Here is a 22,134-nt window from a genome sequence, read left to right as displayed (position 1 = left end):
TGTTTCAATTCCTGGCCCTGGGTTTGGGCTGCTGGACCACACTGCTCCTCATGGCTAATGGGGGAGGGGGTGACGTGTGATGGGGAGGGGGGGTCCTCCTTTGCAGATGCGCGTGGTGGCTGGGAGAGGAGGGATGCTGGGAGCTTGGGAGGGCTTTGGGAGGCAAATGGTACCCACCTGGTACTCATAATTCAAGAACTGCCTTTAAGAGTACTAGTATGTACTGCTTCTTCCCAAACCCCTGAGAATCGTGTCCAGAAATTCACAGCTTGGACAGTTGGAGCCAAGAGGTCCCTGGGTTTGTCTCATGCTAGTGACTAGAATAAGGTTGTGTTGTCACCTTCTGGAGGTACCAGCCAGTCAACCTCGCCATATCCCCAACATGTGAGAATCTGCCAGGGCTAGAATCTTCCTCTGAAAAGAGCCTGACCTGGAATGGAGTAAGAGAATGGTGACCTGCATTTTACTTTGCATGTTTCGTATTTTAATTATGGTTAAAATTAAACCATAATTTTATGGTGCAAAATTTATCATCTTAACCATTTAAAAAAAATAAATTTATTTATTTATTTATTTTTGGCTGCATTGCGTCTTTGTTGCTGCGTGCAGGCTCTCTAGTTGCAGAGAGCGGGGGCTACTCTTTGTTGTGGTGCGCGGGCTTCTTATTGCAGTGGTTCCTCTTGTTGCAGAGCATGGGCTCTAGGCATGTGGGCTTCAGTAGTTGTGGCGCGTGGGCTCGGTAGTTGTGGTTTGTGGGCTCTAGAGCGTAGGCTCAGTAGTTGTGGCACTCAGGCTTAGTTGCTCCGCGGCGTGTAGGGTCTTCCTGGACCAGGGCTCGAACCTGTGTCGCCTGCATTGGCAGGCGGATTCTTAACCACTGTGCCACCAGGGAAGCCCCATCTTAACCATTTTTAAGTGTATAGTTCAGTAATGTTAAAAGTATATTCACAAGTGGATATATGTATATGTATAACTAATCACGTTGCTATACACCTAAAACTAACACAACATTGTAAATCAACTATACTTCCATAAAAATTAAAAAAAAAACATAAAAAATAAACTTAAAACAGAAAAAAAAAAAGTATATTCACGTTGTTGTGCAACACATCTCCGGAACTTTTTCATCTTGCAAAACCGAAACCCTATACCCCTTAAACAGCAACTCCCCACCTCCTCCTCCCCCAGCCCGGGGTAACCACCGTTCTACTTTCTGCCTCTATGACTTTGAGTACCCTAAGGATGTCATATAAGTGGAATCACACAGTATTTGTCTTTTGTGACTGGCTTATGTCACTTAGGATAATGTCCTCAAAGTCCATCCATGTAATAACATGTCCAACCATGTTATTCAACCTTCCTTTTTAAGGTTGAATAATACTCTATTGTATATAGATACTACATTTTGTTTATGCTTTCATTCATCCGTGGACACTTGGGTTGCTTCTGTCTCTTGGCTATTGTGAATAGTGCCGCTGTGAACATGGGTGTATAAATAATCTCTTTGAGACCCTGCTTTCGGTTCTTCTGGGTGTATACCCAGAAGTGGAATTGCTGGATCATATGGTAGTTCTTATTTTGATTTTTTGAGGGACCTCCCTACTGTTTTCGCTAGTGGTTGCCCCATTTTCTGTTCCCACCAACGGTGCACAATATCTTTCATCCTTTTGCCCCTTTTTGATTTAATGTAGAACATCCCTGGCACTTGGTCCTCGTCTCCAACTTCTCAGCCCCATCTGGGTTCTTAGAGCCATGATCAGAGGGAGCCTGGTCATCGAGCTCCTTTGACAGGGTGGGAAGCTGAGGTCTCTGGACGGGAGATGACCTGCCCTTGACCCCCCAGATCTTCCACCTCACCCTTTGTTCCCTGGGATCCCCGGCCTTTCCCTTGAGCTCCTGCGCCGTGATCGCCAGGAAAGGAGGAGCACCTGGCTTGGGGGTGGTGCTTCCTGGGTACCCCCCGACCCTGGTCCGCACATTCATCCACCAATGCCATGGTTTCTGCCCAAACAGGTCCAACGGGCGCTCCTCCAAGCGGAGCCTTGGAGGGCACGGCCGGCACCATTACCTCCAACGAGTGGAGCTCTCCCAACTCCCCCGAGGGGAGCAACGTCTCTGGGGGCAGCCAGGCCTTGGACAAGCCCATCGACAATGACGCGGAGGGCGTGTGGAGCCCTGACATTGAGCAGAGCTTCCAGGAGGCGCTGGCCATCTACCCGCCCTGCGGTCGGCGCAAGATCATCCTCTCAGACGAAGGCAAGATGTACGGTAAGGAGGCTGTCGGGCCTGGCCAGCAGCGCCCCCCAACTCACGGTCCAGGCCTCGCAACAGCCTCAGCACAACAACCGCGCTCCTGCCAAGTGACGGAGCGGGGTGACTTCTTGGGGCTCCTCCCAGGTGGACGCTGCTTTACTCTGTCCTGGGCTCCCAAGGGATGGGAGGGCCTCGGAGGAGACGCCTTTGGGTGGATGTGGAGGATGGTGAGAAGGTGGTACTGAAGGAAAATCCCTCCAGCCGTCCCCCAGGCAAATGCCTCATCTTCTCCCAGCTTCCCACCTTGGCAGTGTAGGGCGGTTAGGAAGGCCGTCCTGGCTCATTCCCTCCCTTCCTTCCCCATGCAGGAGCCTGCTGTGTGTCAGGCAGGGTGGGGCAGATCTAGACCCTGCTCACAGCTCGGTGGGGGTGAGCACACATGTAACTGTACACAAGGCAGACGGGCGTGTCCCCGGAGAGGCTGAGGACCCTTCCCTCAGGGACGTTCCCCTCCAGCCGAGAGCCATCAGGTAAAGGCTAAGTCTTCCTGAGCCGCTGAGGATGGGAACATACAGAGACTCAATGTCCAGCAGCCCCGTGGGAAGGACTGAGCGTTCTGCCCGCGGCAGTGCTGACTTTAGGGTGGAAGAGAGGGTATCTGGGGGAGCAAAACAAACACTGAACGGCTGTTGAGAGGCTCAGGGCAGCCTCCATTGACACTGGAAAGCCCGCCAGGACCCCCAGCTTGAAACGTGGGTCTTGGGCAGCTGAGGGGGTCTCTGACTGGCTGAAGCCCCTGACAACAGAGGGTCTCGCCCTGCCCCCCGTGAGATGGCTCCAGGCCAGGCGACCACCCGCACACGGGTGCCCCTCCCCCAGCGCAGATGCTTTGTCAGCCGTGTGGGGGGCCCACGGGGGCTGACCCAGCTCAGCTCCGAGGGCTGCTGTAAGAGTTGCCACAAATTTAAGGGATGCCTTGGACAACAGCAGTGTATCCTTGCGGGTCAGGAGGCCAGAAGTCTGAACTCAAGGGGTCCGTGGGGTTGGTTCCTTGTGGAGGGTCTGTTCCGTGCCTCCCTCCTGGCTTCTGGTGGCGGATGGCAGCCCTTGTTGTCCTTGGCTCGTAGCTGCATCACTCCCATCTCTGACCCTGTTGTCACATGGCCATCCTCTCTTTGTCTTTGTGTGTTCTCCTCTTACCCGGACACCTGTAAGAGGTTACCAGTCATTGGATTTAGGGCCCACCTTAATCCAGTATGACCTCATCTTAACCAATTACATCTGTGAAGACTCTGTTTCCAGATAAGGCCACGTTCTGAGGTTCTGGGTGGACGTGAATGTTGGGGGGACACCAACACAATTCAATGGACCAAACTCAAATCTGCTTAGTTACTGGTCTAGGGAGTCGTGGAGCTGCACAGCCCCGCCTACTTCATCCTTTACCTACACCTTCCCTGCAGGGCCAAGGGATTCCTTCTCTCCTGCTTGTTGGGGAAGCAGGGTCCTTTCGAGCTAGACCCTGGGTCTGCTCCTTGGTCAGCAGTTAAAGCTGCTCATCCCTCCTTACCAGCCCCTCTGCTGGGGCTCTGCTGGGGCCCCACTTCTGTGGGCCTCCACGCCCCGGGTCGGGCCCCCCAGGCCTCCCTGCTTCACCACTTCCTGCTCTAATGCTTGCTTCTTACTTTTGGTCCCCGTGGAAGCTTCGTGGAGGAGAGGGCCGCTGTGTATGGAGCACCTGTGTGTCCGGGGTGGGGCTGCAGATGGAGGTCCTCCCCGTGGAGCTGCGGAGGAGGGGGCTCTGGTATCCTGGGCTCTCCCCACCGCTTTGGTGGAGGGTGGGGCGCGTGCTGGTCCTGAGCTGAGGTGTGAGGGGGAGGAGGGGGAGGAGGGGGAGGGGTGTGTAGGGCGGGTCCGGGCGTGGCTGGAGAGCTGTCCTCTCCCTGGGTGGGGCAGTGATCGGTGCCCAGGCACCTCTGAGGATTCATCTTCTTGCTTTAAGGGGACAAATGGTCTGGCAAACACAGGTGGGCAAGAGGCACTCAGCAGAGGGAGGAAGCCGAGGGTGCTGCCGTGTGGGGAAGGCCCCAGGAGGTGCCGACCGTGGAGGGCCGGCACACAGTGTTCGAGTGACGCCGTGGGCCAGCTGTTTCTTTGTGTGTGGTGGTAAAATACACCGTTGTAACCATTTTTCAGTGTACAGTTCAGTGGCATTAAGTACATTCACATTGTTGTGCGACCATCATCACCGTCCATTTCTAGAATTTTCTCATCCTCCCGAACTGAAACTCTGTCCCCATTAAACACTCACTCCCCCCCTCCCCCAGCCCCTGGCACCCACCATCCACTTTCTGTCTCTGTGGCTGTGATTCCTCTACGGACCTCACGTAAGTGGAGTCACGCAGTATTTGTCCTTCTGTGTCCAGCTTGTTTCACTGAGTATCACGTCCTCAAGGTTCCTCCGTGTCGTAGCAGGTGTCAGAACGTCCTTCCTTTTGAAGACTGAGTCACATTCCATCATATGGATGGACCCCATGGTGTTTATCTCTTCACCCAGTTGATGGACATTTGGGTGGCTTCGCTTTTTTTAGTCGTTATGGGTGGTTATTTCTATCCGTATTCACATAGGAAGGTATAGGGTTTAAGAGACTTGATCTTTGGGCCCCTGGCGACTGTGACGGAAACAGGGTTTGGGAAAGGCAAGGCTGTGCACTTCCAGCGGGCCTTGGGGTGGAACTGTGTTTGGCAGGAGGGGAGCCGTTGAGTGAGGGAAGCAAGATGAAAACAGCGTTTGGCGAACTGTCCTGGCCTTGCCGGCGTCCTTTGCGGCTCTCCTTCCCTGTGCTGAGAGACAGGGAGGGGCCGAGGCCAGGAGCCTCTTAGCGATGGGAGGGGTGACAGCCTGTGCAGATGCAGAGAGAGAAGCTCAGAGAAACCAAGAGCTTCTCCCAGAGTCGCTCAGGTAGTAATTAGGAGCGGGGGCTGGGTGGGGCGGTGGTCAGTGCTCCCCATTACCCCGAGTGGCCCTGGTGAGCTCTGCGAAGCCAGCCTGCCTCCTGCTTGGCCCCGGCTCAGGTGGGTCAGGCTCTGGGCAGGGGGACCAGGGGCCGCCCCGCGGAGTCTGGCGACCGACCCAGCCCCCATGGCACCTGTCCTCCGTGAGTACACGTCCCGCTGGGGTGCAGACGCTGGCTTAGCCCCATCTCGTCTTACAGGCTCGGGGGCAGAGCCAAGGCAGGGCCTTGCCGGAGTGGACGGGGGCTCTCTCGGCAGAGCGGAGCGGCCCAGCTGGGGGGTATATATAGCTCTGAGCTCAGCCCCAGGTGTGGGAGGGGGTGGGGCGGTAGAGGGACCAGCCGCCGAGTTGGCTCAGACCTGGGCTCCCTCAGGCTGCTCGCCACCCCTCCTTCTCTCGGGGACCCACCCTTGCCATCCTCTGTGCCCCGAGAGCCCTGGTCCTTACCCTCCCCAGTGCCCCACATCCAGAGGCCTCAGCTGGTTTCCAGGTGGGCAGCTGGCCTCAGGCAGGAAGAGCAAACTGCCCAGAGGAGGATTCGAGACCTGGAGTCTCTGAGGACAAGGGGTCAGTCCTGCCCCCAGCTCGGCCCCCGCACACCCAGAGCAGGGCCACCGACCAGGGCCAGGCAGACATGCAGGTGACACGCAGGCGCAGGACAGATCCGCGCTGAGCCTCCCCCGCCCGTGGACCGGCTCCCGGGCCAAGGCCGCCCCTTCCCCGGCTCACGGCAGCCTTCGGTTTTGCCCCGTCACGGTGTGACCCTCGCCCTGGCACTGCCGGTCTCGCTGACCTCGTCGCCCAGCCTGGCTCTGCCCCGCTGGCAGGTGGCGGGAGGTGAGCGTGGCTCCCGTCTGGCCCCGGCGGCCTGGCTCTCCCTCCGGCTGCCCGCGGCCGGCTCTGTCTTGCTCTGGGCGTTCCTCCCCTCTGCCCGCCAGGGCCCTGGCCCTCCTGGGCGTTGCCCTGAATCTCCCAAGTCTCTGCCCTCCTCTCCTGTCTCCCTTGTCTCCCTGGCGCCTCGTTGCCTGTTAGCCGTTGGGCGGTTCCCATCAAGGGCCCCACCGCTCTGGACCAGGCCCGGCTGGGCGCCGTGGTCTCTGCTCTCTGTGGCTGTGTGGTTGAAGGAGAGGCAGGAGGAACATCTTTGGAAAGTAAACTGAGGGCACTTACGTTGTATGTAGACAGTCAGCTGAGGGCTGGCTTATCTTGGAAGCTTTCTGGGAGGAAGTGGAGCTTGGCCAGGTGGAGGAAGGCGGGGGGAGTGAGCCTTGGCCCAGAGGCGGGGCTTTCCTGGGTGGGTTTGGGGGTCCCCGTGGGGATCTGGGCAAAGTGTTGTGATAAGGGACCATCTGAGGTGAGTCACTAGCTAACGAGAGGCTGAGCAGAGGCTGGACCCGAGTCGGGCTCTGGTCACGGAGGCGATGGGACAGGTCACAGAGCCTCATCCGAGCTTCTGCTGCTGCTTCCTCGCCGTGGTCCTCGGACCCTCCGCTGCCCTGTGCTGCGTGTCCCTCTCTTCTGGCCTGGAACCCTGGCGTCCCGCTTCTGGAGGCCTGACGGTGGGCGCCTCTGTTCACATCCACTCTGCCCAGTGGCCAGTTGGGCAGGTTATTTACCTCTCAGCTTCAGTGTCCCCATTTGAAAAATGGGGATAATAATAATACTACCTTTTGTGGGGTTTTGGTTTTATTTATTTATTACTTATATATATATATTTTTTTTTAAAAAATAAATTTATTTATTTATTTATTTTATTTTTGGCTGCGTTGGGTCTTTGTTGCTGTGCGCAGGCTTTCTCTAGTTGCAGCGAGTGGGGGCTACTCTTTGTTGCGGTGTGCGGGCTTCTCATTGCAGTGGCTTCTCTTCTTGTGGAGCACGGGCTCTAGGTGCGTGGGCTTCAGCAGTTGTGGCGCGTGGGCTCGGTAGTTGTGGCTCGCGGGCTCTAGAACGCAGGCTCAGTAGTCGTGGCGCACTGGCTTAGTTGCTCCGCAGCATATGGGATCTTCCTGGACTAGGGCTCGAACCTGTGTCCCCCTGCATTGGCAGGCAGATTCTTAACCACTGGGCCACCAGGGAAGCCCTACTTATATATTTTGTGGGAAAATATGAAGAACTTAAAATGCACCATATGACCCTTTGTAAGTGCACAGCTCAGCGGCATTAAGTACACTTACACTGTTGTGCAGCCATCACCGCCATCATCTCCAGAACTTTTTCGTTCTTCCCAACAGAAACTGTACCCATTAAACAATAACTCCCCATTCCCCATTCCCCCTTCCCCCTAGGCCCTGGTATCCTCTGATCTACTTTCTGTAGATCATGAATTTACCTGTTCTGGGTACATCACGGTAGTGGAATCATATAGTACTTGCCATTCTGCGTCTGGATTATTTCTCTTAGGACAAGGTCTTCAAGGTTCATCCATGTTGTAGCCTATGTCAGAACTTCATTCTTCTTTTTAATCGCTGAATAATATTCCATTGTGTGGATGGACCACATTTTGTTGATCCATTTATCTATTGATGTATATGTGGGTGTTTCCATCTTTTGGCTATTGTGAATAATGCTGCTATGAACCTGGGTATGCAAATATCTCTTTGAGACCCTGCTTTCAGTTATTTGAGGTGGAACTGCTGGATCATATGGTGATTCTGTTTAACTTTTTGAGGAACTACCAGACTATTTCCCACAAGTGGCTGCATCATTTTACATTCTGCCAGCGACGTACAAGTGTTTTAATTTCTTTACATCCTCACCAACGCTTGTTATTTTCCATTTTCTGTTTTTTTTTTTTTCAATAGCCATTCTAGTGGGTGTGAGGTGGTATCTCATGGTTTGATTTGCATTTCCCTAAGGTTAGTGATGTCAAGCATCTTTTCATGTACTAATTGAAAGAAGACACCGTCTTTAGTGTAGCTGTTGGGATGAGAGGTGCCAGTGAACAGCGTGGGGCTGCAGATCTGGAGGGGAACTCTTTCTGCCCTTAAGGAGCTCAAATAACTTGAGCCCAGGGAGGCACAGACCTTGTCACCAGGGCTGGAGGTGGAGTGGCCTTGAAGATGGTGTAGGATTTCACCAGAAGCCTCAGAGCCCTCCAGGGACAATGGTGGTAACAGCTCAGATGTCAGGCATGAAAAGTTTCTTCTCCACAAATAGCCTCCTCCTCCAGCTGCAGGTGTTTATAGCTTCAGTTGATCCCTAGCCAGGGCACCCCCAGGCCAGGCCGTGGGCATTAGTGGGGGCTGGCCTCCTCCCCACCCCCGCCAGCAGGGGTGAAATGTCAGCTCTGGTAAAGAGCTCCCTGTGAGGCCTCTGCTGAAGCAAAGATCTATCTACCTGCAGGGGAAGCTCAAGCCCTTTTCAACTTTGAAAACTAATAGCTTTAGTTCTAATAGGACCTTATCAACAATATTAGCAAAACAACTGTCTTTGATGACCCTTCTTAAAGGGCATAAACCCTGAATATGTTTACGGCCCTGGGGTAGGGCTGGTACAGGGAGGAAATGAGACACAGAAGAGGCCTGTCCCAGACAGGATTTAGCAGATGGGATTTTCATGCTCTTGTGTGACTGAGGAAGAAAGAGCCTGGGGTGGCTGGCAGGACATGTGTGACCCTGGGTGTGGGGTTTGGAGAAGGTGGTTGTCACTCTGTGTGGACCCTGCATTGGGAGTGCCCCGCCTTCAGCCCGAGGGTCCACTGCCGTCCTTGCCCATGGTGGGTGGGGCTGTGGGGGCTTTGGACACATGTCCTCTGACAGATGGGCCACAGTCTGGTGGGGTGTCCTTTCCAGTCCCACCCAGGCCCTCTCTGGGGTTGGCCAAGGCCACCTGCCACACTGCAATGCCCAGCTGCCCGGCTGGCCTCCGCGTGGTCCAGGTTGGCCTCCTGCCCCGGTCCGGGATCTCAACCACCAGAGAGTGGGAGGCCTGGGGTTATGCAGCTGGTGGCAGAGCTGGGACGAGGATGCAGCTCTTGCCTTCCCACCAGCTCACCTGGATTTTCTACTAGTTTCCTCCTGCTGTTGCCCTTTTTTTTTGGCCACGCCATGTGGCTTGCGGGATCTCCATTCCCTGACCAGGGATTGAACCTGGGCCATGGCAGTGAAAGCCCGGAATCCTAACCACTGGGCCACCAGGGAGCTCCCCTGCCATTGCTCTTCTTTGCTGCCTTCACTGTGGCTTCACGGCTCTGCACACTCCTTACATCTCTCTGCTTCTCCCCCAGCTCTGGGAGTCTCCTGGCGTCTCAATCATCCAGGGCACTTTGGCTCCTACAGCTCTGAGTACCGCTGTCCAGGAGAGAGTGAAAACAGGTGGGCATTGGGACTTCCCTGGAAGTCCAGTGAGTAAGATTCCACGCTCCCAATGCAGGGGGCCCGGGTTCGATCCCTGGTCCAGGAACTAGATCCCGCATGCATGCTACAACTAAGACCCAGCGCAGCCTAAATAAATAAAATAAATATTAAAACAAAAACAAACAGGTGGGCCGGCTTTTGGTTCAAATAGTTGGCTCTCCCTGCAGGACCTGGGCCAGGGGCAGGGTCAGGGCCAGGAGCAGTGAGACATCACTAAGGACTTACTTCACGCAGAGACCCAGGGAATCGGCGGGGTGTGGGAGGTGGGTGGATGGTCCAGAGAGGCGGAGCAGAATGGCCTCTGGCAGAAGACACTCCCAGCCCAGCCAGGGGAGACATCCGTGGGAAAAAGCAGCCATTGTGAAGCCCTGGGTGTGGCCTTAGAAACGGATGTTCCTGTGGCCTTGGGACAGTAATAAACCATGTGACTTTGAATAAATCACTTTCCCTCTCTGGGCCTTAGTTTCTTCTCGCTTAGGCTAGCTAGGACCCCTGGTGCCCCCTGGTCCATCCCCTCAATCCTGTGTTAAAGAGAAGTTAGGAGATAGACTCTAGAACCACACTGCGGATAGAATGAAGACGAGAGACCAGCTGCAGGAGCTGTTGTGAGGATGAACGTGTGAACACACGTAAAGTTTACCGTGTTCACTCTGTGTTCGTACGGGTACCTGTAAGTGCTCCACAGACGTTCATTATTGTTACTGTTATCACAAGAGTCAAAGAAACTACAGCAGTTCCCTGTGTCTGTAAAAGGCCTGGATTAGATGCCAGCTGGTTTGGAGGCAGTTGAGTGGCCGGGTTGACCTCGGGAGGACCTCAGGGGGCAGGAAGGGAGCTGTTTGCCCCCCTTGGCTCCTGACACCCAGAGAAACCCAGGGCTCCACTCCCACCCAGGGGATCTCCCCTGCTGAGCAGCAGGACAGGCCTGGCCGGAACACGGTCCGAGGGGCCGCAAGGGAGAGGAGGAGGCCTCTCCCGGGAGGAGAGGAGCACAACTTGAAACGTACGAAGACAGCCGAGCCAGCCTGGGACCCTGGGTCTGGCTCCTGTGACCCCACTGCTGGCCTCGTGCCTAGGGCCCGGGCCGTGCCTGGGGCCTGTCTGTAGGCAGAGCTGGACCCTGTGGCAGAGACAGAGGTCGTGCCGGGGCTGGGCGGGGGCTCCGTCCTCATGACATGGGGGTCGTCTGTGACGTGTGGAGTGAGGGTCTCAGCCGGGGCTGGGCAGGGGCCTCCCAGCTGCTGTTTAACGGGTGCTCCAGAGTACACGCCACTGCGTCCGGCCAGGAGGCCCGCCCGGACTGGGAATGGACCTCCTGCGGACCGAGCACCTTCTCCGCCAGGCCCTGTGCCACTTCCAAGTGGCTGAGCCAGGACTCACACCCGGGTGTCAGCCCTAGGTCTGCCGGTGGCCCATCTGAGTGAGATTTTCTGGCCTCAGTTTCTCTATCTGCCTGCCCTTCTGTGGGGGAGGTCGGATTTCCTGTGACGTCAGTGAGGCTCGCACTTCGGGGCCCCTCACCTGCATGGGCCCCTTCCAGGCGCCTAAACTTTTTATTTTATTTTTTTTTAAACTCTATTTATTTATTTAGGTGCACCACACGGCTTGTGGGATCTTAGTTCCCTGACCAGGGATCGAACCCAGGCCCTAGTAGTGAAAGTGCCGAGTCCTAACCATTGGACTGCCAGGGAATTCTCAAAACTGTTTATTTTTAATTAAAAACTTTAAGGTAGCTTTACTGAAATATAATTGACATACCATAAACAATCCGTATTTGGAGTGGACAGTTCGGTAAGTTTGACTTACGGAGCCATCACCACCATCAAGAGAGTGAACCCACCCATCACCTCCTTAACCTAATTTTGTGTTTGTATTTTCAATTCTTTTTCTCAGAGAGGACCTCCCAGTTTTTAGATGATTTAGGCCTCACCAAAATCTGGATTTGCTTCTGCAGAGAGAAGCTCAAATGAGACCGGGATAGGAAAGCGCTTTGAGAATGATGTTGGACTAATCGGAAGTGAAAGGTTATTTGTACTTTATCTCACAGTGTTCCTGCAGAAGACGTGACCAACATCTTGTCATTCGTTTAGCAAATACTTATTGAGTGTGTACTGTGTGTAGCACTTTTCTAGCTTTAGGTGTGAAGAGACAAGAACCCCTGTTCATAGGAGCTTTCCTCCTGATGGGAGTTGGGGATAGACCGTGCGCTACATAAGTAAGTGGGTCACATGGTGATTAGAATGAGCTGGAGAAAGTGAAGGGGGTGTGGGGTGACCTCAGCTTTCAGTGGGGTGTTTAGGGAAGACGTCCCCCCGATAACGGCTGTTGAGCAACGATGCCCGCGGGGTTGAAGGTGAGGGAGTGGGCCGTACGGGTCTCTGGGGCAGAGAACAGGATGCGTGAAGGCCCTGAGGTGGGAGGGGCCTGGCACGACCAGCAATAGCTCAGAGACCCGAAGGCCGCTGGCAGGAGGTTGGAGAAGGGCTGAGCTGGGGGCGGGTGGACAGATCCTGCGGGGGCCTTCAGGCTATTGTAGGGGCTTGGATACTTTCAAGGGAGGGAGGAGGGCACCGTTGGAGGGGGTTTGGGTTCTAACAGGATGGCTGTGGCTTCTGCGTGGAGAATAGATTGGGAGCAGGGAATCCAGGCAGAAGCCCGTTCCGCCGTCTGGCCAGGGAGGGAGGTCGCTTGGACACGGGGGTGGTGAGAAGTGGCTGGATTCTGACCTAGTTTGAAATCAGAGGCATCAGCTTTTGCTGGCAGAGTCATTCGTTCATTTGGCAAATAGCTGCTGGGTCCTGGGGATGCAGACCTGAAGGGAGGTGTGGTCCCCTCCTGAGATGCTGAGAATCTAGCAGGAAAAGACAGACACAGAAGCGGTGGGCTGCTACCCACTCCGTGGTGTGGGCTGGAGCAGCACGAGAACCGGATCCCAGCCGGTGACTAAGGCGCCTCCAGACCAAAGTGTCCCCCCATCCCACCAGCTTTCCCACCGCCGGCACCAGGCCTCTCCGTCACCACGCCCACCAGCGCTGTCCTCAGCCTCGGGGCTCAAGGGGACCTCCTTCCCGCCCTGCCGTTTGTTTGCCCCTGGACTTTTGGAACTGGACTCCTCACGGGGGCCTGGAACATGTTCGTTTGACAGGAAGGGAGACTGAGTCCCAGAGAGCTGTTGTTGAGCCAGAGTTCAGGTCTGTTTCCAAAGTCTGTCCAATTTGGGCACATTTGAATGAAAAGCCTATGGTTGTCAGGGCGCATGTTTAAGAAGAGAAGGCTGTGTGAGGGTCCGGAGGGAAGTGACCGGCCGAGGCCCCAGAGCTCATTTGTGGAGCTGCTGGGCTGCGGCCTGGCTCCTCGACTCCCAATCCTGTGACCGTTTCCAGTCGTCACTGGTGATGGTTAGACTCTGCCTCTCACAGCTGCAGCGTGAGTGCCTCTAGTTAGATGTAGGGTAGGACTATTGCACGTTCATTGGACCACCTGTGGAGTACCTTTCCCTGGAAAGCTTTGAGAAGAGACATGGTGCTGGACCACGGGCTTAGAAGCAGACCAGCCCACAGACGGTGTCCCCAGGGTCTCGGCCTCCCCCTCCTTCCCCGACACAGACAGGCCAGTGTGTCTTTCTGGCAGATGAGACCTCCTGAGGGGAACCTCTTTTTTTTTTTTTTTTTTTGAATTTTATTTATTTTTTTATACAGCAGGTTCTTATTAGTCATCAATTTTATACCCATCAGTGTAGACATGTCAATCCCAATCTCCCAATTCATCCCACCCCCCCCACCCCCCCGCCGCTTTCCCCCCTTGGTGTCCATACGTTTGTTCTCTACATCTGTGTATCTATTTCTGCCCTGCGAACTGGTTCATCTGTACCATTTTTCTAGATTCCACATATATGCGTTAATATACGATATTTATTTTTCTCTTTCTGACTTACTTCACTCTGTATGACAGTCTCTAGGTCCATCCACGTCTCTACAAATGACCCAATTTCGTTCCTTTTTATGGCTGAGTAATATTCCATTGTATATATGTACCATGTCTTCTTTATCCATTCGTCTGTCGATGGGCATTTAGGTTGCTTCCATGACCTGGCTACTGTAAATAGTGCTGCAATGAATATTGGGGTGCATGTGTCTTTCTGAATTATGGTTTTCTCTGGGTATATACCCAGTAGTGGGATTGCTGGGTCATATGGTAATTCTATTTTTAGTTTTTTAAGGAACCTCCATACTGTTGTCCATAGTGGCTGTATCAATTTACATTCCCACCAACAGTGCAAGAGGGTTCCCTTTTCTCCACACCCTCTCCAGCATTTGTTGTTTGTAGATTTTCTGATGATGCCCATTCTAAATGGTGTGAGGTGATACCTCATTGTAGTTTTGATTTGCATTTCTCTAGTAATTAGTGATGTTGAGCAGCTTTTCATATGCCTCTTGGTCATCTGTATGTCTTCTTTGGAGAAATGTCTCTTTAGGTCTTCTGCCCATTTTTTGATTGGGTTTTTTTATTTTTTTTAAATATTGAGCTGCATGAGCTGTTTTTGGAGATTAATCCTTTGTCCGTTGATTTGTTTGCAAATATTTTCTCCCATTCTGAGGGTTGTCTTTTCATCTTGTTTATAGTTTCCTTTGCTGTGCAAAAGCTTTTAAGTTTCATTAGGTCCCATTTGTTTAGTTTTGTTTTTATTTCCATTACTCTAGGAGGTGGGTCAATAAAGATCTTGCTGTGATTTATGTCAAAGAGTGTTCTTCCTATGTTTTCCTCTAAGAGTTGTATAGTGTCTGGTCTTACATTTAGGTCTCAAATCCATTTTGAGTTTATTTTTGTGTATGGTGTTAGGGAGTGTTCTAATTTCATTCTTTTACGTGCAGCTGCCTAGTTTTCCCAGCACCACTTATTAAAGAGGCTGTCTTTTCTCCATTGTATATTCTTGCCTCCTTTATCAAAAATAAGGTGACCATATGTGCATGGGTTTATCTCTGGGCTTTCTATTCTGTTCCGTTGATTTATATTTCTGTTTTTGTGCCAGTACCATATTGTCTTGATTACTGTAGCTTTGTAGTATAGTCTGAAATCAGGGAGTCTGATTCCTCCAGCTCCATTTTTTTCCCTCAAGATTGCTTTGGCTATTTGGGGTCTTTTGTGACTCCATACAAATTTTAAGATTTTTTTGTTCTAGTTCTGTAAAAAATGCCATTGGTAATTTGATAGAGATTGCATTGAATCTGTAGATTGCGTTGTGTAATATAGTCATTTTCACAGTATTGATTCTTCCAATCCAAGAACATGGTATATCTCTCCATCTGTTTGTGTCGTGTTTGATTTCTTTCATCGGTGTCTTATAGTTTTCTGAGTACAGGTCTTTTACCTCCTTAGGTAGATATATTCCTAGGTATTTTATTCTTTTTGTTGCAGTCGTGAATGGGATTGTTTCCTTAATTTCTCTTTCTGATATTTAGTTGTTAGTGTATAGGAATGCAAGAGATTTCTGTGCATTAATTTTGTATCCTGCAACTTTACTAAATTCATTGATTAGCTCTAGTAGTGTTCTGGTGGCATCTTTAGGATTATCTATGTATATTATCATGTCATCTGCAAACAGTGACAGTTTTACTTCTTCTTTTCCAATTTGTATTCCTTTTATTTCTTTTTCTTCTCTGATTACCATGGCTAGGACTTCCAAAACTATGTTGAATAAGAGTGGCGGGAGTGGACATCCTTGTCTTGTTCCTGATCTTAGAGGAAATGCTTTCAGTTTTTCACCATTGAGAATGATGTTTGCTGTGGGTTTGTCGTATATGGCCTTTATTATGTTGAGGTAGGTTCCCTCTATGCCCACTTTCTGGAGAGTTTTTATCGTAAATGGGTGTTGAAAATTTTCAAAAGCTTTTTCTGCATCTATTGAGATTATCATATGGTTTTTATTCTTCAAGTTGTTAATATGGTGTATCACATTGATTGACTTGCATATATTGATGAATCCTTGCATTCCTGGGATAAATCCCACTTGATCATGGTGTATGATCCTTCTAATGTGTTGTTGGATTCTGTTTGCTAGTATTTTGTTGAGGATTTTTGCATCTATATTCATCAGTGATATTGGTCTGTAATTTTCTTTTTTTGTAGTATATTTGTCTGGTTTTGGTATCATGGTGATGGTGGCCTTGTAGAATGAGTTTGGGAGTGTTCCTTCCTCTGCGATTTTTTGGAAGAATTTGAGAAGGATGGGTGTTAGCTCTTCTCTAAATGTTTGAAAGAATTCACCTGTGAAGCCATCTGGTCCTGGACTTTTGTTTGTTGGAAGATTTTTAATCACAGTTTCAATTTCATTACTTGTGATTGGTCTGTTCCTATTTTCTATTTCTTCCTTGTTCAGTCTTGGAAGGTTATACCTTTCTAAGAATTTGTCCATTTCTTCCAGGTTGTCCATTTTATTGGCATAGAGTTACTTGTAGTAGTCTCTTAGGATGCTTTGTATCTCTGTGGTGTCCGTTGTAACTTCTTCTTTTTCATTTCTAATTTTATTGATTTGAGTCCTCTCCCTCGTTTTCTTGATCAGTCTGGCTAAAGGTTTATCAATTTTGTTTATCTTCTTAAAGAACCAGCTTTTTGTTTTATTGATCTTTGTTGTTTTCTTGTTTCTATTTCATTTATTTCTGCTCTGATCTTTATGATTTCTTTCCTTCTACTAACTTTGGGTTTTGTTTTTTCTTCTTTCTCTAGTTCCTTTAGGTGTAAGGTTATATTGTTTGTTTAAGATTTTTCTTGTTTCTTGAGGTAGGATTGTATTGCTATAAACTTCCGTCTTAGAACTGCTTTTGCTGCAGCGTCCCATAGGTTTTGGATCGTCGTGTTTTCATTGTCATTTGTCTCTAGGTATTTTTTGATGTCCTCTTTGATTTCTTCAGTGATCTTCTGGTTATTTAGTAACACATTGTTTAGCCTCCATGTGTTTGTGTTTTTTACACTTTTTCCCCTGTAATTGATTTCTAATCTCATAGTGCTGTGGTCGGTAAAGATGCTTGATACGATTTCAATTTTCTTAAATTTACTGAGGCTTGATTTGTGACCCAAGATGTGATCTATCTTGGAGAAGGTTCCATGTGCACTTGTGAAGAAAGTGTAATCTGCTGTTTTCGGATGGAATGTCCTATAAATATCAATTAAATCTATCTGGTCTATTGTGTCATTTAAAGCTTGTGTTTCCATATGAATTTTCTGTCTGGATGATCTGTCCACTGGTGTAAGTGAGGTGTTAAAGTCCCCCACTATTATTGTGTTACTGTCGATTTCCTCTTTTTTGAAAAAATTTTTATTTATTTATTTAGTTTTGGCTGTGTTGGGTCTTCATTGTTGCGCATGGGCTTTCTTTAGTTGCGGCGGGCGGGGGCAACTCTTTGTTGTGGTGCGCTGGCTTCTCATTGCAGTGGCTTCTCTTGTTGCGGAGCACAGGCTCTAGGTGTGCAGGCTTCAGTAGTTGTGGCACATGAGCTCAGTAGTTGTGGCTCGCAGGCTCAGTAGTTGTGGCGCACGGGCTTAGTTGCTCCGTGGCATGTGGGATCTTCCCAGACCAGGCAAGAACCCATGTCCCCTGCATTGGCAGGTGGATTCTTAACCACTGTGCCACCAGGGAAGCCCCTCGATTTCCTCTTTTATAGGTGTTACCATTTGCCTTACATATTGAGGTGCTCCTATGTTGGGTGCATGTATATTTATAATTGTTATTATCTTCTTCTTGGATTGATCCCTTGATCATTATGTAGTGTCCTTCCTTGTCTCTTATAACATTATTTTAAAGTCTATTTTGTCTGATATGAGAATTGCTACTCCAGCTTTCTTTTGATTTCCATTTGCATGGAGTATCTTTTTCCATCCCCTCACTTTCAGTCTGTATGTGTCCCTAGGTCTGAAGTGGGTCTCTTATAGACAGCATATATACGGGTCTTGTTTTTGTATCCATTCAGCAAGCCTGTGTCTTTTGGTTGGAGCATTTAATACATTCACAGTTAAGATAATTATTGATATGTATGTTCCTATTACCATTTTCTTAATTGTTTTGGGTTTGTTTTTGTAGGTCCTTTTCTTCTCTTGTGTTTCCCACTTAGAGAAGTTCCTTTAGCATTTGTTGTAGAGCTGGTTTGGTGGTGCTGAATTCTCTTAGTTTTTGCTTGTCTGTAAAGCTTTTGATTTCTCTGTCGAATCTGAATGAGATCCTTGCCGGGTAGACTAATCTTGGTTGTAGGTGCTTCTCTTTCATCACTTTAAATATATCATGCCACTCCCTTCTCGCTTGTAGAGTTTCTGCTGAGAAATCAGCTCTTAACCTTATGGGAGTTCCCTTGTATGTTATTTGTCGTTTTTCCCTTGCTGCTTTTAATAATTATTCTTTGTCTTTAATTTTTGTCAGTTTGATTACTATGTGTCTCGGCGTGTTTCTCCTTAGGTTTATCCTGCTTGGGATTCTCTTCGCTTCCTGGACTTGGGTGGCTATTTCCTTTCCCGTGTTAGGGAAGTTTTCAACTATAATCTCTTCAAGTTTTTTCTTGGGTCCTTTCTCTCTCTCTTCTCCTTCTGGGACACCTATAATGCAAATGTTGGTGCGTTTGATGTTGTCCCGGAGGTCTCTTAGGGTGTCTTCATTTCTTTTCATTCTTTTTTCTTTATTCTGTTCTGCGGCAGTGAATTCCACCATTCTGTCTTCCAGGTCACTTATCCGTTCTTCTGCCTCAGTTATTCTACTATTGATTCCTTCTAGTGTAGTTTTCATTTCAGTTATTGTATTGTTCATCTCTGTTTGTTTGTTCTTTAATTCTTCTAGGTCTTTGTTAAACATTTCTTGCACCTTCTTGATCTTTGCCTCCATTCTTATTCCGAGGTCCTGGATCATCTTCACTATCATTATTCTGAATTCTTTTTCTGGAAGGTTGCCTATCTATACTTCCTTTAGTTGTTTTTCTGGGGTTTTATCTTGTTCCTTCATCTGGTACATAATCCTCTGCCTTTTCATTTTGTCTGTCTTTCTGTGAATGTGGTTTTCATTCCACAGGCTGCAGGATTGTAGTTCTTCTTGCTTCTGCTGTTTGCCCTCTGGTGGATGCAGCTATCTAAGAGGCTTGTGCAAGCTTCCTGATGGGAGGGACTGGTGGTGGGTAGAGCTGGGTGTTGCTCTGGTGGGCAGAGCTTAGTAAAACTTTAATCCACTTGTCTGTTGATGGGTGGGGCTGGGTTCCCTCCCTGTTGGTTGTTTGGCCTGAGGTGACCCAACACTGGAGCCTACCTGGGCTCTTTGGTGAGGCTAATGGCAGACTCTGGGAGGGCTCACACCAAGAAGAACTTCCCAGAACTTCTGCTGCCAGTGTCCTTGTCCTCATGGTGAGCCACAGCCACCCCCCACCTCTGCAGGAGACCCTCCAACACTAGCAGGCATGTCTGGTTCAGTCTCCCCTGGGGTCACTGCTCCTTCTCCTGGGTCCCGATGTGCACCCTACTTTGTGCCCTCCAAGAGTGGAGTCTCTGCTTCCCCCAGTCCTGTCGAAGTCCTGCAATCAAATCCCGCTAGCCTTCAAAGTCTGATTCTCTGGGAATTCCTCCACCCGTTGCCAGACCCCTAGGTTGGGAAGCCTGATGTGGGCTCACAACCTTCACTCTTCACTCCAGTGGGTGGACTTCCATGGTGTAAGTGTTCTCCAGTTTGTGAGTCACCCACCCAGTGGTTGTGGGATTTGATTTTATTGTGATTGCGCCCCTCCTACCATCTCACTGAGGCTTTTCTTTTGTCTTTGGATGTGGGGTATCTTTTTTGGTGAGTTCCAGTATCTTCCTGTCGATGATTGTTCAGCAGTTAGTTGTGATTCCGGTGCTCTCGCAAAAGGGAGTGAGCTCACGTCCTTCTACTCTGCCATCTTGAACCAGGATTTCTGAGGGTGGCCTCTTGATTCAGCCTTGGCAGGCGGGAGAGGTCAGCTGGGGGCCCCATGTGGCCTTGGCCGTGCTCTCTGGTTACAGCCCAGGTGGCGGACAGCCCACTTGTCTCGCCTCTTCCCTGCATCAGCAGCTCCCTCACTCCCGCTGCTGCAGCCCTCCAGGCTCAACCAGGCCCAGCAGGACAGGGCAGGTCCCGGAGGTGGAGAAAGGAGGTAATAACTCCTGCTCAAACCCTCTCGCTCTGCCTCTCCCCACCAGTGCCCTTCTTTATGGTCTAATCCTACCGGTGGTCAGTGCAGCTCAAGGCTCACCTGGCCGCCCAGCCTGAGCTGGCCCCTCCCCCTCTGAGCACGTGGCATGGTCCCGTCGGACACGGGCGCAGGGCCGTCATGTGGGCACACTTCTCTCCTCCACCGGGTGGTGAGCTCTGGAAAGCAGGGAACCCCTTGTCCTGATCTCATTTACGATAAGGCAGGACGTGGGGCCCCGTAGTCCTGGGGGATCTTGCAGCATCACCTCTAGGAGGCTGGGCCCGCAGCGAGCACTCGTGTGACCTGTTGACAGTCTAGCTGGAGCCGTGGAGCTGTGCTTGGCTGGGTTCCCTGTGTCCGGGTTCGGGCCACGGGTTCTCCTCTGGAGACACTCTGTGTCTTGGCACTTGTGTCCCCCGTCCCCCTTGCTGCCCACAGACAGGGCAGACATCCTGTCGGGTCCTGCTCATTAGCGGAGGTGGTGGGGACCGTGGGAGCTGCCCGGGGGAAGGGCCAAGGAGGAGGCTGCCAGGCTGCAGTGGGGGGAGGCTCTGAGGGGGCTTTCTGAGCTGTGTGCCCGCCGGCCAGAGATCCACAGCCCTGTCACCCTGGTCTCAGGTTAGCGGTCTCCCAGCGAGGCCTCGGCTTCCTCTTGCTGCTGGGAGATCCCTGGGATCTCAGGAGGGCGGGAGGGGCCCTGCAGAATCCTCACCCCAAGTGCCACTCAGGTTGGGGAGGGCCGGTAAGGGGCCCTTGAGCTTGCCTGCCTTTGTCCTGGTCCTCCCGCTGAGTGGATGTTGGCGTCTCTGCAGGTCGGAATGAGCTGATCGCCCGCTACATCAAGCTCCGGACAGGGAAGACCCGCACCAGGAAGCAGGTAGGCCCTGGGGCAGGTAGCCCGGCATTGGTCGGCTCCCAGGGTGGGCCCGGCCCTCCGCAGGACCGGGTGTGGACTTTGGGGACCAGCTTGGGAGGGGTCCTCTGCTGGGTGTACCACAGACGGTCAGTTTCCCTGGGGTCCCTTCTGCCATCGCCTGGGAGGAGACCCCTCCCCATCCGACTGCACTTCTGTTTAACTGGGAGAGGTGGGGCCGAGGTCCCATCAGTGACTGGTCCTTTCGTTCATTCGTTCATCCGTTCAGCCTGTGATGGGATGGGGGGCTGTGGAGGGCTGAGGGTCAGGGGAGCCGGCCGTCGGGGAGACAGGAACCCCTCTTCCTGCCACAGGTGTCCAGCCACATCCAGGTGCTGGCTCGGCGAAAAGCCCGCGAGATCCAGGCCAAGCTAAAGGTAAGGCAAAGGCAGCAGTGGGAGGGCTCGGGTGGGCCAGCCTCCCGGGAGTTGGGGCTCTTTTCCCAGGAGGAAAAGTCTTCCCCTGGGTTTTGGGGCTGGCTGCTTACGTGTGGAGCCAGTGAGCTTCTCAGTGCTGAGGAAAGTGGGGTTCAGCCTGTAACCTCTCTCCCACCTGCGCAGAGGACGTTGACTGGGGGCCGTGTCTGTGTGTCCGTGTGTGAATGGCCAGGCTCACGGCATCCTGGGAGACAGAGGCCGGTCTCCTGCTCTGCTCCCCGCCCCCTGCAGCTCAGAGGAACCGGGCACACCCAGAGTCCCGTGGTTAGAGCAGCAGGACTGCCCTCCAGACCCCATTTCTTGCGGACCGCATGGCCCCTTACTGCCGTCACCCAGATCCTGTGGGTGGCAGGCCTGCGGGGTGGGGTCCACGCTGGGGGAAGGGCTGGTGGGGCTCCCGGGATCGGCCCCACCTTGCAGGCCTGTCTGCCAACAGGCGACTGACTGCTACACGGGGGACCAGCCGCCGGTGGGGGTCCCCTCCCCGCGGGACTCGGGCCTCCTGGACCCTGGCCCCAGGGGCCATTGGCTGAACCCTGGGAGGCAGCAGGCTGCCCATCACGGTGGATGTAACAGAAGAGTCTATGGCCGCTTGGTAGGAGGAGCCAGCACTTGGGGCTGAGACCAGTAAATCCACAGACATTTTAATTTTATTCTCATTTTTATTTTTTGGCCGCACTGTGCAGCTTGCGGGATCTTAGTTCCCCGACCAGGGATTGAACCCGGGCCCTTGGCAGTCAAAGCGCAGAGTCCTAACTGCTGGACCGCCAGGGAATTCCCCACAAACATTTTTTAAAGCAATGGAAGCCCTTTTTTTGTTTTTTTTTAAAATTTTATTTATTTATTTTTGGCTGCATTGGGTCTTTGTTGTGGCACACGGGCTTTTCGTTGTGGTGGCTTCTCTTGTTGCGGAGTACGGGCTCTAGGCGCGCGGGCTTCAGTAGTTGTGGCTCGTGGGCTCTAGAGCGCAGGCTCAGTAGTTGTGGCG

At 51.6% G+C, this 22,134-nt stretch overlaps 1 protein-coding gene across 3 annotated transcripts in view; it reads left to right on the top strand.

The window, feature by feature from the left end:
* The window catches only part of TEAD4 (TEA domain transcription factor 4), a 68,678-nt gene that overhangs the window by 26,033 nt on the left and 20,511 nt on the right, over nt 1-22,134 (top strand). For 2 of the 3 annotated variants that reach the window (XM_057556170.1, XM_057556171.1), the window contains 2 exons: nt 20,609-20,673; nt 21,024-21,086. Coding sequence is in view for 1 of the 3 variants with exons in the window: in XM_057556169.1 (XP_057412152.1) it covers nt 2,262-2,268; nt 20,609-20,673; nt 21,024-21,086 (135 nt within the window). In the remaining 2 variants the exon portion in view is untranslated. Of the gene's footprint in view, nt 1-2,013; nt 2,269-20,608; nt 20,674-21,023; nt 21,087-22,134 lie in introns of all 3 variants that reach the window. The other variant, XM_057556169.1, reaches the window with a different exon arrangement.

Source organism: Balaenoptera acutorostrata, chromosome 11 (assembly GCF_949987535.1).
Source record: "Balaenoptera acutorostrata chromosome 11, mBalAcu1.1, whole genome shotgun sequence".
In the NCBI taxonomy this organism is placed as follows: Eukaryota; Metazoa; Chordata; class Mammalia; order Artiodactyla; family Balaenopteridae; genus Balaenoptera; species Balaenoptera acutorostrata.
The sequence above is the reverse complement of the archived record's forward strand: the minus strand, read 5'-3'. Positions and strand labels throughout refer to the sequence as shown.